The sequence below is a fragment of the Amblyomma mixtum genome, chromosome 1, assembly GCF_055824585.1.
Source record: "Amblyomma mixtum isolate Tamu chromosome 1, ASM5582458v1, whole genome shotgun sequence".
Taxonomy (NCBI): domain Eukaryota; kingdom Metazoa; phylum Arthropoda; class Arachnida; order Ixodida; family Ixodidae; genus Amblyomma; species Amblyomma mixtum.
This window is the reverse complement of record NC_143012.1, coordinates 39327660-39346166: the sequence shown is the minus strand read 5'-3', so window position 1 is coordinate 39346166 and position 18507 is coordinate 39327660. Positions and strand designations below refer to the sequence as shown.

Genomic DNA, 18507 nt, shown 5'->3' with positions numbered 1-18507 from the left:
AAAAGATAGCCGATGACATCAGCACAGTGCTCTCAGGGGGCCCCCATTTCTGGACCACGCCACCGGCGCTCGCTCGCCCGCTTCTGAGGCTCCCCAAAGGGCGCCACCGCGGTGCTTGGAAGGGGCGTTGCAAGTGTCGTTTACCCATGTGGCCGCTCAGCGGACCGCTAGCGGCCCCTGGCGATGGTAAACGCAGACACCGTCAGGTGGCGCAAGTGGCGTCAAGGACCACACCCTCTCCCGTGGCATTGTGCCACGAGTCCTTCAATCACAGATGCAACGAAACCAACCCAATGGCTCGTGAGAAAACGCCCAAAGTTGAGCGGAATGTCAGCTCCGCTACACCTTAGAGGTTTTTAGTCTGAGCCTTTGTATAGAAATTGTTACCTTTATGAAGTGTTGATCGATTCAGTTTCGACCTGCCATAATCCTGGTGTCCGGTTTAGCTTATCTAATGCCAGTGTGCTGGGGCGTTTTTAAAACGTCCCAAAGATGGACTTGGGCTATGAGAAGCACAACAGTGAAATACTCCAGTTTCGTTTCGATCACTTGGCGTTTTTAACGGACTCTGACAGGGCACAGCACACGGGTGTTTTTGCATCTTGCCCCCGTGAGATATGGATATGTGGACGCCGCGTTCGGAATTCTAGTCCTCGACTTCTTGCTCATCTGGAATTTTGGAGAATTAAAGGTAGCTTATAGACTGCATAGGCGGGGCAGTGAAGCTGAGTTTAATTCCGGGACGAGGTAGGAGTACTTTTAATTACGAATACTTTAGATAGCTGTACAGCTTTCACTTGTAGCCGTATGACTTCGGGGCGGTGAAGCTGGGTTTAAGTCCATGACGAGGAAGGTGTCTTTTTTTTTTAATTGCGATTACTTTAGTTAGGTGTACAGCTTTCACGTGTAACCGTACGACTTCACTAACTTAGATGCTAACTGTGATTCTTCTCTCATTTAAAAAACGGAAACTTAGCCTTAAAATTCACCTATCTCTTTTAGCCCCTTTATCGGGAATTACCAAGGGTGTACGCCTCTGTGAGCAGCGAAGAGCTCCTATCTCTTTTAGCCCCTTTTTCGGGAATTACCAAGGGTGTACGCCTCTGTGAGCAGCGAAGAGCTCAACGTATGCAGCTCCCGATCTTTTCAACAGATGACGGGTCTGCCGGCCGACAGCAGTAAACGCTATATTTAAATTCAGGTTATAAGCTAATCAACGCGTCATTGGCTTGTGATAGAGGTCCAGAGAGGGTTACTCAATCAGCGCTTCAAAGTTCCGAGAAGTGTTCTGCGGCGACTCAGTAGCCGCGGCGCCCGCAGGCATTACTTTCTGACCGAGAACACGGTTCCCATCTTGAAAGGCTCTTGCATGCGTTCAGTTTACCTAAATGCGGTGCACTGCAGCTGTTGTTGAGGTCCTACCGCTGGATACGTTGCCTAGGAGTGTATTTGAGCAATAGGTATGGAGGCGACTCTCTCTGCGACAAACAAAATCGCGGTCATATTTATGTCGACACCGAAAACAACCGCGTTGACCTTACCAACGAAAACGGTTTCTAGTCGGACAAGGGGAGTGCGCGTTGTTCAGACCGAGAGCTACTGAAGTACAGACCAGCACTGTTATAGCTCGTAAGTCAGGTAGCGTGACCTGTTGTTGCGTCTCCCTGGGGCTCGTCCGGGATGAGGAAACGGTCTGAAGCTTCGAAGGTTGGGGATACGAAAACAAGCAGGTTTAATGGAACTTTTTAAGACACTTATTTACGTAATGAAGAAAAGAGCAATAAGTCAAAAATTCAGAGTTCATAGCGTCGAGCGTCTGGATGAGCCTATTACCCAAGGCCCAGAGCCACTGGATGAGCCTATTACCCAAGGCCCAGAGCGTCCGTTCTAACTTTGGGTGCTGGTTAAATAGCCTCAGGCTCCGCCCCTTTACCAGGCGGCAATTCAACGCGACGCACAGGTCGGCACAACACAACACATCAAACGGAGGCACCTGTTGCAGAGTCCACACGTGGGAATTTGGCGAGGAGGAAACGCGTCTGCGGCTCCTTCGCACTGCGGTGCAACATTACTGCGAACAGCACGTGTCTATCGAACACAGGTGTGGCATGATGGCGCCGCGGCCGCAGCTGCGCTGGCTTCCTCTGAATCGTTCCGGGTCCTCTCAGACGAGGTGAATCCTTTCTTCCCTTGTCGTCGGTCCTTCGTCGGTCGCTTCTATAAGGGAGGTCGTTCACGCCGAGCCGAGTGTGGGAAGAGCTTCATCGACCACTTCCCAGCTAGTCATTCTTTTTGGTGGGGTCATCGTGGGGTCAAACGACCTTTCGAAATTTCCGCTGTTGAATCCGCCGCCGTTATCATCGCGGGTCTCAAGTTGGGTCGTAACAGTACATATAGCACTCCTCTAGCGCGCATGTCTTAGTTGATACCTTTCGCCGCTAGGACAGAAACACTACCGGCGGTGTGGCGCTAATATATGCCTTTTGGAACAAATGGCCGCCTCCATTATTTAATTTCGAAGAGGACACTTATCATTTATACTCGTTGTAAGCGCGGTGGTATCAATGAAAAAACAGCAGGCAAGATGGAAAACGCCTTTTAAGGCGAAAGCCTTTAATGTCTCATCGTTGTAAGCAGCAGTTGTCGACAGAGAATGTCACGCTTTTCAGTTGGTCGAAACGGTCGTGACGTCACAGTGCGCCAATTTCAAACGGGGCCAATTGTACTTTGGCTAGTAACCATGCAACCAATTGAAAGGACCATATAGTGATGCTCCAAGTAAGTGGGACTGAGCTTAGTTAATTGCTTAATTACCCAATTAGCCTAATTAACTTCTCTAGTTAGGCCATATAAATAAATAAAAATCTAGTAAGAAATTGGTCGAGCTCGGGAATCGAACCCCGGTCTTCGGAGTGCCAGACGAGCATGCTATCCACTCCGCCATGCCAGCTCGATGGTTTGGAATGAACAAAGGCACGTCTAGTGAATACGGTGTCTTCGCTCACTTCCATCCTCTCCCTTCCCTTCCGGCGAGGTTTAGGTGTCCACCGAGATAAGAGAGAGAAATACATTTCCTTTCCTCAAAAACCAATTTACCGACGAGCGAGGCGTAGAACCGAATGGGCGATGGCGTTCTATGGACTCCCTGGCAGCGTTGCAAGACGCTCTCGCGTTCCACTCTTAGAGGCGAAGCTTAACATCTTAACCACACATCAGTGACCACACTTTAGGTCAAAAAAGTGCACCCCCCCCCCCTGAATTTTGACGGGTGTCCACCGAGATATGTGAGACAGTTACTGCGTAATTTTCTTTCCTCAAATACAATTTTCATTTTCTTCATTACGGGCCATCTTCGTCTTTCTTCTTCCACTCCCACTTCCTCCGTTCCTCTACGGTGCGGTTCAGGTGTCCACCGAGATGACAGAGATTTACTGCGCCATTTCCTTTCCTCAAAAACCGTTGCGTTGAAACGGCAAGGCGTCGCGCCGAACGGGTGGTGGCGTTCCGTGGACTCCCTGGCAGCGCTACAACACGCTGTCGCGTTCCACTCCTAAAGGCGAAGCTTAAGCTTAAGCTTAATTAGCAGTTAATTAGTATTCAAGCATTAATCAGTAATTAACCATTAATTAGTGATTTGTCATCACTTAGTAATTAGTACTCAATTACATGTGACGCCACCAGTGCCACAGAAGCAGCGAAAGTGGTGCGGAAAACGCTTTAGCCTCTACGCACTTTAGACAGTCAAAGTGCCCCCTGAATTTTTTTGCTTGCGTGGAGCGGAAAAAGTTGTTATTATGGCTGCTTTGTGATTTTTGAGAGAGCAGAGAAAGCCAGGGTTAACGCACAAATCTTGCCAGCACAAAATAGGGGATGATGATGATGATCACAGAAAACGAAACACGGCAACCGTGCGCCCTCAACGGCCGAAAAGATAACGAAAGTTGGCGCACGCAGCTCTTAGGACCCCGCTATCTGTGTAGGTCTCTAGTTAAGCCTACTCCAAACAATGTCCTTTGCTGTCACGTGATTCACATCGCCCCTTCGAGTGGGAGTTTTCATGAGGGAGGAGCGGGTGCAGTGCAGCGCTAGGAGGGTGAAAATTTAACACCTTGTTTTGTAGCGACAGCTAAATTGGCCAAGAACTTGCGATTTCGCTGTGGCGGTGCTCCGAGGAGGCACAGAGATCGGCCCTGAGCCGTTGCCTAGCAGGCGTCGCAATTGGCTGATGCCGCGCGCTCGCCGCGCCATCTGGCATGACGTCACACCGCGCGCCACGTCGCTGCGCTCGCCTCCCTTGCGCTCGCCTCCGAGTCGGTCAAACAAACAGAAGACATGCGTAACAGAAATTTAAGCATCCTTGATGGCCATCTAGCTAGCTTCTACGTACAACAGCACAAGCAGAATGAAAAACCACATCATTTATTTTACATTTTTACACTGAAGACGTCCGGATGTCGCTAACGCAGGCGGTTCAGCGAGCGGCAGCGTTGAATCTGCGTCTAACAAAAAAAGCGGGCTGGCGATGCTCGTCTTCAGTTTGGTTTCAAACCCTGTAGGAGTTTATCGCTTCATTGCGATCCCAACGCGGGAGACGCACCAGACACCAGTGACACGTGTGAGGCGTGCGATTCCACCAATTCGCCAGTGTCATTCCTTTCTACTTTTCTTGCAGACAATCTCTCGCTCCCCCACTTCGTTGCCCGCTGGTCGCAGGGAAAACTTCCCGTTTTCTGTTTTTTTTTGTGCTCCAGTTGCAGCACAGAGCAGGCAACGGCTGGTCCAAAACTTCGAGAGAACTGTTGAAAACAGAAACTGAGATGTAACTTCAAGGCTTTTCCTGCATCACGGGAAATGTTGGATGAAAGTTAAAAGACTTATGTTGTCTGCGAGGCTTTGTAAGCGTAGAAGAACGATCGCATCCTACTTCTGCACTCGTGATAATTATGCGATTTGAAGTGGCAGCAAACAAAAAAATTACCCTTGATACAATGTAGTACATGAGAAAAAAATATTGAAGGATTTGGAGCCAATACTGTTCATACTCCAGTTTCCTTCACAGGAGCATCTCGCCGAGTTCCTACACATGGTCGTGCCGACGAGTCCGTCCTTTCTTTGTTTTTCTTTACTTCAAACGTACCTAATATCGAGGAAGCGCCTATTAGCTTGCACCCTGCGTTGTCTGCAGGTCGATCCCACCAGCCTCCGCCATTTCTCGGAAGAGGGAGTTCGCGTCACCAGCAAGCTCGGCGACGGTGCCAAATTCCACTACGCTGCCGTCCCTCATCACCATAATCCTGCGAAAGAAGAAAGCGTGACGCAAAATACGCTACGCCCGCTAAAGGCCAGGTGCTGCACTCTAAATACAAATACCCCTATATAGCAGTAAAAAGGAAGTAAGCTCTTTTTACTCCTTTCTGTAAGGTTTTGTTTTTTCCAAGAATAAGGAGGAGGGGAGGAAAGGCTGGGGAGGTTAACCTGAAAAAGAAGCCTGATTGCTAACCTTCATGGAAGTAGAGGGATTAGGGGATAACTGGGCCATATTCTTGAGCAGTTAACGATGGCCACATTTCATCCTGATGCTGTTCTTGCTGCATCGTCCACAGAAACATTGGCACAGTCGCGAGATATGTGACGTCGTACTTGATTTAATTTATTTTAGAGCGCAGCTCTTAGGCGCCCGTTACAACAGTGGCAGGTAATAGCAGCGCAAAACGCCACTACGGCGAGAGAGGAGGAATAGACAGGCACTCGGAAGATGGCTGCCACGGGAAGATCCAGGAGGGTGGCTATACCAGCGTAACACGTCACCTGCCAGCGGTGGCAAGTGGCGTGTGAAAAGCTGCGCTCAGACTTCGCATTACCGGCTATCGTAATTGTCTGCCAGATTTTTTCTTACTTTTTGTACTCGTTGCTATTACGTTATGCTTCGGATTTTAGAAATCATATCACTCGCTCAGACGTGTATCATGACAGCTGCTTTTTTTGAGGTTTGATTTCGGCCATCTTTGTTGCAATTATCTTAATTCTAACGCTTTACTAATTATGTGCCTTGCACTAATAATAGTTTGCCTTTGAATATAGCTTGTACTCTGTCTTTTTTTCTTTTATTTCTTAGTTTTGGTATTATAATTTTGTATTTATTCCATATATAATAATACTGTTCTTGTCCATCTTGCTCAATTCACTTTTGTCCAAACATGGCATCAGGAATGAGTAAGTGAATAGAGATAAATAAATGAATAAAAATTTCAGCTTTTAGAGTTGTCCAAGAGCACTGTTGCTGAGGTGGGCATCCATCATAACAAACATACAAGGACGCCGACAAAGTTTACGATGCAGAATGTTCCTCATATAAAGTTTGCCATCAAACTGGCCGTGAGTTAATTAACATAAGGTAGCTAAAACGAGTTAGCTGTCTCATTTTAACCGATAATAAGATAGCTAACATCATGAGATCAACATGTTTATGATGTTCGCGAGTTGCTTAACATGACAGATTTAGCCACTTAAGTTTAACTGCTTATGAGAAAGCTAGCATAAGCAGGTAGATAAGTTCAGATGAGGTAACTCATTTTAGTTAGTAATGAGATAACATTATGAGATCATCTGCATTGTTACGAGAAAATAGTTAAGATGAGTTCGTTAACTTACCGTCTCATGAGCTAGTAGTCATGAGGTGATTAGCCAGTTAGAGAGGGCTAATGAGGGGAAAGTACAGAGGAGAAGAGAGTTTAATACGCCCCACTGTTTTTCTGTGTGCAGCTTTGTACCGCCCGAGCACATCTCGTGAGACGCTGAGACGGTGTACGAAATCTGGGGCGGCGATTTTTCCCAGCACGAGCGAGAGGCCCACCTGTCGCAGTCCAGCACCGTGTGCAGTCTGTGGGCGACGGTGAGGACGGTGCAGGCGGCGAAGCCCTCGCGCAGGGTCCGCTGCACCAACCGCTCCGTGTCGCCGTCCATGCGCGAAGTGGCCTCGTCCAGCAGAAGAACGCGCGGACGACGCAGCAGAGCCCGCGCGAGGCACGCCAGCTGCCGCTGTCCAGCGCTGGGAGAGAGAGAGGGGGTGGGCACATTTCTGTATGACTGACTTAAAGGCTAACTACTTAAAAGCTGACTTAAAGGCTGACTGACTGACTGACTGACTGACTGATTTAAACGCTGACTGACTGACTGACTGACTGACTGACTGACTGACTGACTGACTGACTGACTGACTGACTGACTGACTGACTGACTGACTTAAAGGCTGACTGACTGACTGACTTAAAGGCTGACTGACTGACTGATTTAAAGGCTGACTGACTGACTGACTGATTTAAAGGCTGACTGGCTGACTGACTTAAGACTGACTGACTGACTGACTGACTTAAGACTGACTGACTGACTGACTGACTTAAAGGCTGACTGACTGACTGACTTAAAGGCTGACTGATTGACTTAAAGGCTGACTGACTGACTTAAAGGCTGACTGACTGACTGACTGACTGACTGACTGACTGACTGACTGACTGACTGACTGACTTGAATGACTTGAGTGATTGGCTGACTGACTGACTGGCTGATTCCTGATTGATTCCGGACGACCGGGGAAGCACAGGTTCACCGTATAAAGTTGTGCGGGAAAGCTGATCTGTCATCTGACCTGTAATCCCGGCATGGCCAGGAGCCCATCTTATCCAAACTGAGGTGGGGGAGGATTCAGTATATTGGATTTAGGGTTATTGAGGACAGCGGTGCAAAAAGAAATCCCAGACGAAAACAAAAAAATGCAGTTCCGACACCGGGAATCGAACCCGGGCCTCCTGGGTGAGAGCCAGGTATCCTAACCACTAGACCATGCCGGAGATGTCAGGAGATGCGACTTAAGAGTTACAAATGCTGAGAAGAAACCGCGAAGTTATCAAGACACCAGTTGTTCATGCTGCTAGCTACTGGTTACAGACAAAGCGCGACTGATAAAGGCAAAGATAAGACTGATAAGTTAGTGCAAATCAGTTTTAAAAAAAAAGTGACAGGAATAAGAAATGCGGGGAGATTAATAAGACTGTTCGCGTCGGCTACCCTGCATGCACCCGTAGTAGCCGAGGAAAGGGCTAGGAGGGTGTGAGCACATACGTGAGGGACATTCATGCGGCTGAGTCGCACAGGCCTGTCACGCTAGCACGACACCTTCGGGAATAGAAACAACGCCTGGCATGTCTTCAGGGGCGACGATCTAAGCTGCCATTGTTCGAGAATTTTGGTTTCCGTAAGCGAGCGAGAGTCCAAGTGTTCTACAGACAAATACAACTTAAGTCTGCGGTGAGGCTCCGCCTACATTCAGGAACGCCAGAGAAAATCTTCTTCACAAAAAACAAAAAACAAGTACAAGTTTTGTCACCTAAACAAGAAGCTAATAATCCGATATTACAACCTCAGAAATTTTGATGTACCTCGCTTGTTTTATATAGTGAAACGTTAAAAGGCTGATTTCATTTATTGTTGTGATTTGTCAGCGGAGTAATACAGGACGCTGCAGACCACAGCCCAATATTACAAGCTGCTGTCTTTTTTTTAATTATAACCGATTACAGAGCACAGCCTACCCTAGGATGACAAAAAAAAAACTTATGGTTAAACTATGCGGTGTCTTGTGAGGCGTAGCGAGAAACCAGCGTACATCGGCCTATACGTTCGAAAACGCTCCTATAGAATGCTTTCTTATGACATCAGTTGCTTGTGCCTGTTCTACAATCTTAGGAGTTATGGCCAGCCGAGCCTCCTGTATGCTCAACCAGGTGCACGGCCCCCTCTCTGGTCTTAGCTACATAAACAAAAGGTACCGTATTTGCCTGATTATAACGCACACTTTTTTTATAAAAGTCAATACTCGAAACGGCATGCGGGTTACAATCGGATGCAAAACCAAAACTAAGCTGCGCACAGCCCCAGGGTTATTACCATCAAAATATGCCGGTTGAGACATTATGCGCTCGAAGTTGACATCGTTAGCAGCTTGGAAGCGTTAGGCCGAACTACACAGGTATTTATTTTCGCGTATATAAGTGTGACTGATTTTACAAAAACGATTATCCATAATCGCGGGGCCCGAGGTGCAGGATGTATGGAGCTCCATGTAGGAAAAAAAAAAATTGTAAATTCGTACGCAAACTGGTTGCGCTAACGAAACTGAAACTGCGAGCCATATTTACCTCGCACGCATGCGCTGGCGATCGCTTTGCCAGACGAGCTATATGTAGCGCGAGAGAGAACTTGCGGGCAGTACTTCCAGTAACCTCCGCAGCGTGCTTTGCACCGGAATACGAAACTACAGAATCTTTGCCTGTTGTTGAAAGTTGGACTATGTTATCTCCGCTAATCTCTATTTTCCTTCAGCAGCATGCCTTGCAAGTATGTCATTACAAATTTGTTGCTTTGAGTTGCGCTCACCATGATAAGAGCGAAGAAGGACCGTCAAGATAGCGAGAGGGAACAACACAGAGGCTTCTGAGGCAATTATTTTTTTTTTGTTTTGTTTTCAGGAACATGAAAATCGGGTGCGCGTTAGAATCTGGGACGCGCTAGCATCGGGTAATTGCGGAACATTCATAGGACCGAAGGTGGTGGCGCCATCGTCGTGGTATAGCGCGGTCGGGAAACAGCCGATCGCAACAGAAAAGCGCAGCGAACAAGATGTTTTCCTACAGCAGAACAGTCAAACGTTGGGCTATTTGGTGACACATTATTGACAAATTTTAGCGCGGAAACTTAACACGGACAGGGAGGCACACAACCCGACCCCGTACTTGCAACTGAACATTTATTAGTGCAGAAGCTCTACTCCTTCCATGCATAATTTCAAGGTCATGTCATTCCGAAGAATGACCTTCAAGCTGCGGAGCAGGGGTGTGGCTGTGACGTCACACCATGTGACTCACCGCCCCTTGGGCCCTGGGTGCAGCTGCGGCACCCCGAGCTGGCGGCGTTCACTCGCCTTCGTAACTGTGTTGAACAACGTGATTCAACGCTCAGCGCACAGCTGCGCTGAGCCACATGTCTTCCCGTTCATCTGATATGATTATAAAAAGCGGGAAGCCTTGCTTGACGTTCGCAGGTAGCCATGGAGGTGTCGCGCTCTAGAACGAATGCTGCGGCTATGTATCATAGACTGATGATTGAATCTGATGATTCTCATGACCAAGAACGTCAGCAGGACGCGTTGGCGAAGGATAGAGCGAGGAAACGAGCTAAGATTGAAGCGGAAATCGAAGAAGAAGCACAGACTCGTCCGGAGAAGCAGAGGCAGCAGCGGCGTGAACAACGACAGAGGAAGCTGGTAGTGGACGCTGCCATTGCCTCTGCTTTGAGCTTCCGCTCTGTAAACTAGATGCAGCTGGGTTGAACACCAGCCAATTTTTTATTGATATTTGGTGTGATTGGTTGAATATGAAATGAATGTTCAGTTAGCGCTCGTACCAGATCAAAAATACGAGAGAGCTGGTGCCAAAATACGACAAACATTTTGTCGTTTTGTCATTACGACAAATTTTTCTGTAGCTTGCGAAGTTGTCTGTTGTCGCGACAGAGCTGTCTCTGTCGTGCCAAAGCAAAAAGCACAATATTATCGAGCATCCTATTGTTACTACAAAAATTTATGTTGTCAGGTGCGAAAATAAAACAGGAATATATGCTGTGCCAACAGAAATTTTCTCGTCGTATGTTATGGCAGGGATATTTACGACAGGGAAAACACTGTCGTGTTTTCGCGCCGATCTTATTCATTAACAGTGTTTCCTGACGTTGGCGAAGATAAGCAAGACGCCTTCAAAATGACCGCGCCGCGGCTAAGAAAAGGGAACCGACGCCAAGATAATACCGCCTGAATACAGCCTGCAGAGTAGGCTTGACCGGCAACACGCGTAGAGCCTGCTATTTCTGTTAAAGATCTCATCCTACGTGTGTACTATGAACCAATCGGTCTCGTACATGGGGCATTATTTTAGCACCATCAAGTTGCCTCTATGTTCAGCGTACACGATGACGCAGCAGCCTACCTCAGGTTGTCAGCACCATCGCCAATCTCCAGCATGAGACCCTGCGGGTGCGCTGACACAAAATCGGCCAGGTGTGCCTTCCTCAGCGCCTCCCAGACTTCCTCGTCCGTGTGACTCTGCGTGGCGTCGATGTTGTCCCGGAGGCTTCCCTTCATCAGGTACGGCTCCTGCCAACAGCACAGTGAGAGAGGAATGTTAGTGCTGGAATGAACGAAACAATGGATAGTTTTCATGTGATGTCACGGGCGTCATATTTGGCTGTAGCAGAAACTAGGCAGGAAACGGTCCTTTGTACCCGTGCCTTGGGGAGTGGCCTCCTCAGCACTAGTGACCCTGCGCCATCCTCTCCAAGGAACAACTTACATCCTCAGCACCTGGGACAAAGGACTGACTCCTCATTTCTGTGTATAACCCCGGCTGCACTGCTATAAAGGTAACTGGTTGGCGATAAGCGAGACAGGAAAACAGACAGACTTTAGCCGCGCCTTCTGGGCCCAAAGATGGCGGCGACTATGACGTCGATGCAAAACACGCCTCTAACGGCTGCGTTGACGCACCTTCCGCCCGCGGAATTCCTCGCATTACTGATGTTGTCTTGTGCCCCGCTGCTTCGTTTCTTTGTCCACAAACTTTTTGCTCCAGGAATATTATTTATTTTATTATTTATTTATTCACATTACCCTACGGTATCCCTGTGGAACGTTGGCTTAGATGACACAAACGACATTCGAGTACAGTGGGTAAAAAGTACTGAAACATAATCGAATATAACTACAAACCAATGAAACAATCTAGTTTCAATAACTGCAATAAAAAGAAAGATTGAGCACTGCTGAGAGAAAAAAGCGATACAAAACTAGCAATAAAAATGCTTTCACAAGAATACCAACGATGCGAACTGCAATAAAATGCAAGACAAGACAAGAAAATCTTCATTTAAGGTATGAGTAATGTTTGTCCAACGAAGTATTCTAAGTACGAATTCTATCCCAGGTTTCTGTACTATAAGAGTCCTTTATACATCCACCGCTACAAAAATAATATGCCGCATTTAGCGTTCATGCAGGGCAAGCCTTTTATGTTCCTCCTGGAACAAAGAAGGGTTGGAAGACGCATGCGATTCGGGACTCGCCTGCGGAATGACCGTAATCGTCGAGCGTAGCCGACGCAGGGGAACCGAGGTGATGTCGACGCCGTCGATGACGATGCGCCCCTGCGACGGCCTCAGCACCCTGAGCAGGGCCAGGATGAGCGACGATTTCCCGGCTCCCGTGCGACCCACCACGCCGACCTGACGAGTAGACATCGGCTCCTTGAGACACAAAAATTTTATTTTTCGTATATGGCATACACGGCACGTGCGGAGTCCTTTCCATACAAAAATTTATTTCTATAGACTGTCCATACACCTTTGTCTATAAAGTCTACAGACTTTCTATAGACAAATCCTCTAGACTAGTCTATAGAGAATACAAACCCTAGGGACAATCCATATATTTATGGCCATACACTTTTAGAAGTCTTTTGTCTATGACATTCTGTAGACTATGAACAGACAAACGGAAATATCTGTAGAAAGGCAATAGAGAATATAAAATTTCCTTCGATTTATTGGGGTTTAATGTCCCAAAGCGACTCAGGCTATGAGTGACGCCGTAGCGAAGGGCTCCGGAAATTTCGACCACCTGGGGATCTTTAACGTGCACTGAAATCGCACAGTACACGGGCCTCTAGCATTTCGCCTCCATCGAAATTCAGCCTCCGCGGCCGGTATCGAACCCGCCTCTTTCGGGTCAGCAGCCGAGCGACGTAACCACTGAGCCACCGTGGCGGGTAGAGAATATAAGAAGTCTACAGACAGTCTATAGAGCATTTTTATAAGAGTTAGACTTCATGCATCTTCAAAGTTCTAAATATACCTCAAGTACGAAAAGCCTGCAGTTGCATCTTTGATTATGCTGAGGGAAATTGCGATAGCCATGTCTTCAGTGGTGGCACAGTGCAAAACCATTACGTTCTCGACGTTTCACGCTACGATTTCTTGGCAGTGAAAGAAAGGAAGGCTGCAGGTGCGGAGTGTCTCTAAGCGCGTCCTTCCGCCAAATAGCTCGGCAACAAGACGGTAAGCTTGGCCGCATGGCGCGTTGTCTCTACGCTGTAGCTCAAATCCGTCGTGGTACAGCTGGCGCCATCTACAAAAGCTTCTTGTAACAAGAAGCGCCTATGAAATGCATTGTAATGAAGAAAACAATTTTTGTATGGCTTAAATAACGAATATTACCAATATATGTTTCAAACAAAAACTAATAACTGCATCACACTGCGCAGGAAGAGTGGACGTGTTTCGGTTCCGTAGCTTCTGCTTCACTGGCAGAAAAATTTATCGTGTATTTTAGGGTAATCTATACAGGGTGTTTCACCTAAGACTTTCTGCAATTTTTAAAAATAAGCTATTTGAATTAGATGCCCGCTTTTTCTGGCATTGCATTGTCAGTGGTGAAGTACATCATAATGCAGCTAAGACGCGCTAACTAGCAGGCTTGTTAACCAATATTTAATAGTTAACTTTTAAACTATTACCGTTGGGCTCCTTAATTATTGAGAGGCATGTAGCCCACCGTAAGTAATGTCCATATCCGTTTTTAGAATTTCGAGAACGCGATTATCCTCGGCGCTGGGACCCAACAAATTTTGGCTATTTCGACGAGTTAGGTTCACTGGAGAGGTTGCTTTGCCTGCAAGCTTCTCAAACCGCATGTATTTTGGCGCGATGTAGGCGAAATTTGTTGGGCCACAGCACCGAGGATAATCGCGTTCGCGAAATTCTAAAAACGGATATGGACATTACTTACGGTAGGCTACATGCCTCTCAATAATTAAGGAGCCCAACGGTAATAGTTTAAAAGTTAACTATTAAATATTGGTTAACAAGCCTGCTAGTTAGCACGTCTTTGCTGCATTATGATGTACTACACCACTGACAATGCTATGCCAGAAAAAGCGCGCATCTAATTCAAATAGCTTATTTTTAAAAATTGCAGAAAGTCTTAGGTGAAACACCTTGTATTATTAGCCAGTGCGGCGCGGGCCGCCTGTTGCAACGCCCACGTAAGAGCACTTGCAACCACTGATAGTGTATCGCTCTCATTGCAACGCCATATATCTACAGACCACGGCGGTGGTACCCTAACAACATTGCTACACTCGGAAAACCCAGACCCGCGGCCTCCGAAGCCGTGCAGCGGCAACTAACCTTTTCACGGGCTTTTATAGTAAAGGAGACGCAGTTCAGAACCGGTGCTAGAACACCCTGCTGGTAAGACGCCGTAAAGTCGTCGAATACGATTTCCCCTTCAGCAGGCCAAACAACATGCGCAGCTGCCGAGCGAACTGCAGGGAATTTCGCCGCCTCCTCCTGCTCAACAGCGCAGCCGTCGTAGCATCCATCCTGTAAGCAAAAAAATAAATAAAAAATAAACAGAACCAAAACAGTAATAAGAGTACTTGTAATATTGTAGCCGCGCCCTCTGTAGCATTGGTCATAGTGAGAACTTGTTTCTCGAGTACGGAATCCTGGCACTTCTGAACAATTCTGACCTGACCAATACTGAAAAGGCACTATCGCGTTCAGTATGCCAGGAGGGACGTGCTCACTCGAGTCAGTGTGTCTGGAGCTGCTGCGATGCTATGCATTTAGCTGCCTTCATGCTTAGTGCTATACATCATGAAGCGTTCATTTTTTATCAAGCGCGAATCAGGGTACCATCGCGTCCGCCTGGACGGGCGAAAAATGATCCATGTGCATAGGCCCCATGTCTGTCAATGATCTTGGTTTATGGTTTATTCGAGTTTAATATTCCGAAGCAACTCGGGCTACGAGGGACGCCGTAGTGGAGGGCTCCGGAAATTTCGACAACCTGTGGTTCTTTAACGTGCACTGACATCGCACAGTACACGGGCGTCTAGAATTTTGCCTCCATCCAAATTCGACCGCCGCGGCCGGGATCAAACCCGTGTCTTTCGGGTCAGCAGCCGAGCGGCACAACCACTGAGCCACCGTGGCGGCTGCCAATGATGTCATCATTTGCAAGAATATAGTACGTTATTCCGACCGTCACCGCCAGACAGCCGCTAAAAACAGAGCTATCGGTTTGTACTGCCGCTTACAGAACCTGGAGGCTTTGTTTCCTGTAGTATGTACTGCGCCAAAACATCGTAACAGGCAACACCTTCCCCTATGTGTCCCCTCTGTGTAAAATCTAAGCAATTATGAACCAGCAGTTCTGCCAAATGAAGCGCTATTACCTGTATCTTTCAGCGATAGAGATGTCGGCACAAGCGCACGTTCGAGATTGTCGGCTAGTGGCACAGACGCTAGAGCGCTGGTCTTCGAACACGAAGGTCAAAGGCGCGATTCCAGCTCAATCGGAGTCGCATCCTTTCTCCGCTTTAATCGTATCGACATCGGTAACGGAGAGTGCTTGGACAAGAAGTTGCGAAGGCTTGACTGAAGCCACGATCGCCTCGTCTCCTGGCCTTGTCTCAGCCAGGAGAGGGTGCCAGCGAGAAGAAGAGGGGGTCTGAAATTTATTCCACCCCTTGTCTCAAGCTCCAATTCAGACTTTCAGTTGGCTGCGCTAATGGAGCCGATATGATTTTTTCTGACTGCGAAGGGGAGATTGTGGGAAGGAAAGGGGCTATCAGTGGGCCTCGGAGAAAGAGCTGATGTAAAGCTGCGAGTAGAACAACAAAAAACCTACAGCGAGTGCGCACGACTCATAGCCATCCCTTTACAGGACTGTCATCGAATAGGTCACCCTCTGTTGTAGCACTCTACAGCGGTTGATGCAACACCCCATGCAAGGGGCTTCTGAAATGCAGCACAATAAACAAATTAAAATATAGCATGTTGTGTGGAACAAGAAGGCAAGAGAGGATGAAGGCTTATGCCTTAACTCACTTCAGGAGGTAGCCTGGTGTACTCGACTGCTCGTTCGAAGGCGATCATTCCCAGGAAACAGAAGAACAGGGAAGCGTTGATGGCCGCCAGCGACATGGGTATCTGGGCGAAGATACGATGAAAATGGTACAACTTATTCGCTGCATTCTGTTTTAAGACGTTTGAAGAAAAATTCGGAGACAATTTTGAAAAATTCAACTACAAACTTTCTGTTGAAAGCTTTATAGCTTTCGTTAGTACTCATATAGCTACGCTTACGGAGGTGCTAATTAGCAATTACTCTCTTATTAAAGATCTACTCTACCTTGGGAGATTCCCTTTGACTTAGACCAACATCGTTCCCACTTCGAGTTGGTGATCAATTTGCTCTTGACCTACCATCTGATCTGCGAGCCTTCCTGGTTAGCTCAGTGTAGAGCAATTGCCGGATAGGCGGTGGTTCATTGTTGGAACGCCGGACTTCCTTTCCTTTGTAGACGTATTGTTGCACTTGGGTGGATGCTATTGAATAATTACATCCTTATTATCATTACTGGTATTTCAGCAATTTGTGTCAGATATTTGTGTAGTTGGTACAGAGAAGTACTACAGAATTACAAGCTACAGAAAAGTGCAAAAGAAAAAGTACTGCAAAAACAACAGACAAATATGTTATGTCAAAACTACAAACATTTTGTCATATTTTTTAGACAGTTCTTTTTTTCGACTGGGTTAGCTTCAGCTATAATAGAAATAACAGAGGACTGGTAATTATGGAGGTCAGTTATCTGTCCTAGGTGTGGAAGATTTTCAGTGGTGGCTGAATGAGTGACTTTCTACTTCGAATTCATTTCTAGCTCGATTCTATCATGAGGAACATCAGCGCCCGTATTGTTACACGCAGTCTTTGCCACCCTGCTACTGTGTGACCATTGCCGCCCATGAGCACACTCATACTCACGAAATCAAAACACCAATCGAAAAAATTCAGGGGGCACCTTGGCTCTCTAAAGTTCTGCAAGGCAAAAGCCTTTCCTGGCGCAATGTTCGGCATTGACTGCGAGACTGTTTGCGCTGTACTAGTGCTTTATTTGACTACACACTTTGCACATTACAACTACACACTTTGACTGCTTCTCTAGCACGGCTCTCTCTCTGCTTCGATGAGTTCGGTTGTATCCATGGCTCTGTTCGCAGTAATGAGGTATGTAATGTGGCCACCCACGGACGCCTTACGCCCCCTGTCGGAGCGGACGACAACTATTTTTATTAGTTGTCGTCTGCTCCAAAAGGGGGCGTCAGGCATCCGTGGGTGACCTCATTACTGAGAATCCGCGCACTCTGACGCCATAAACATTTCGACCAACCGAAAAGCGTGACATCTCTGCTGACAACCTTCTGTTGATAACGATGAGGCATTAAAGGTTTTCGCCTTAATACAGCTAGGAGATCGCCCATCACCCACCGACATGGAGGAGCTCAGTGCCAGGCCGACTCCGCTCTGCGACGCGGTCCCCTCCGATATCGACAGGCTCAGCAACGAGCCCGCGACGGCGCAGAAGCCCGCAGCGGCCCCGGAGAGGCGTGTGAGGCGCACGCACGCCACCAGGGCCCAGAAGGGCCTCACGGCGCCGTCCACGAGCCGGTAGAAGCGCCGGCACATCAGTCGGGCAGCACCGTAGCACCGCACGCTGCCACGGTGTAAGAATATATTTAGGTGTTGACACTGGCCGCCCGCCGCGGCGGAGAGCGCGCACAGATTGTGTTCGCCCTCTAGTACATGCGCCGACCGCAGCGGCGCGGGGGCGCTGCGGAGCAGAGGCCCTTCGCTTTCGGTGCGGCAAGCGGCGTGCCCAGAGCCGTATATTCCCTTCTCCGGCGTGCCCTGCTTTAGGTGCCCTTTTAGGCTGCGTTGGTCGATGTTTTGGGCTGAGAGAGTGCATCACAAGCTGTGAACACCACGATCTCAGCTTCCACGTCGTCAGCTTCCATCGTGGACGAGCAAATTTTGCTAGAACTAGCTTTTTGTGTCGCGGTTTGGCACAAGCCGGATTGACAGTTGTGGAAACGCACGTGGTGGCGCGGGCCGACGCCATGGACGGTCGTCGCGGCCTATGTGCATTGTGTCTGTGATCTGTTGTTTGTTGCTGTGACACACCTGTCAACTTCAGCCGGGTCCAGAAGTCTGCTAGACGCAATTATGGGTAAGAAGTGCTTCGTACCCAACTGCAGTTCGGGCTACCGGAGTTGTCCGGATCAAGTTTCACTTTTTAAAGCTCCGTCTGAGCCTGCTCGCTTAGAACTTTGGCGCCGGGCAATTCCCAGAGCAGATAGGATATTGCAACCGAGCGACCACGTCTGCGCGAAGCACTTTCCCGAGCATATGATATCAAAATCGTACTATGCCGAGTTCAATGGCAAGGTACTTTTAAATGTACCGAAGAAGATCCCGGTGCTGTCGGCGAATGCTGTGCCCAGTATTTTTCCCGGGTGTCCGAAATATCTGACAAAACCGACAAGGTCAAGAAAGCC

The 18507-nt window shown here is 47.9% G+C and overlaps 1 protein-coding gene and 1 non-coding gene across 2 annotated transcripts in view; both read right to left on the bottom strand.

The window, feature by feature from the left end:
- Positions 1–5158: 5158 nt before the first annotated feature.
- Positions 5159–18507, bottom strand: part of LOC149366089 (multidrug resistance protein mrp-7-like) — a 69135-nt gene continuing 55786 nt past the window's right edge. The window contains exons 22-28 of the mRNA XM_089569627.1: positions 17441–17666; positions 15997–16098; positions 14290–14484; positions 12169–12327; positions 11037–11203; positions 6854–7048; positions 5159–5294 (exon numbers count right to left, since the gene is read on the bottom strand). Coding sequence (XP_089425753.1) covers positions 5159–5294; positions 6854–7048; positions 11037–11203; positions 12169–12327; positions 14290–14484; positions 15997–16098; positions 17441–17666 — 1180 coding nt within the window. The remainder of the gene's footprint in view (positions 5295–6853; positions 7049–11036; positions 11204–12168; positions 12328–14289; positions 14485–15996; positions 16099–17440; positions 17667–18507) is intronic.
- Positions 7776–7847, bottom strand: TRNAE-CUC (transfer RNA glutamic acid (anticodon CUC)). Its single transcript has one exon. It is a non-coding gene; the product is annotated as a tRNA-Glu (tRNA).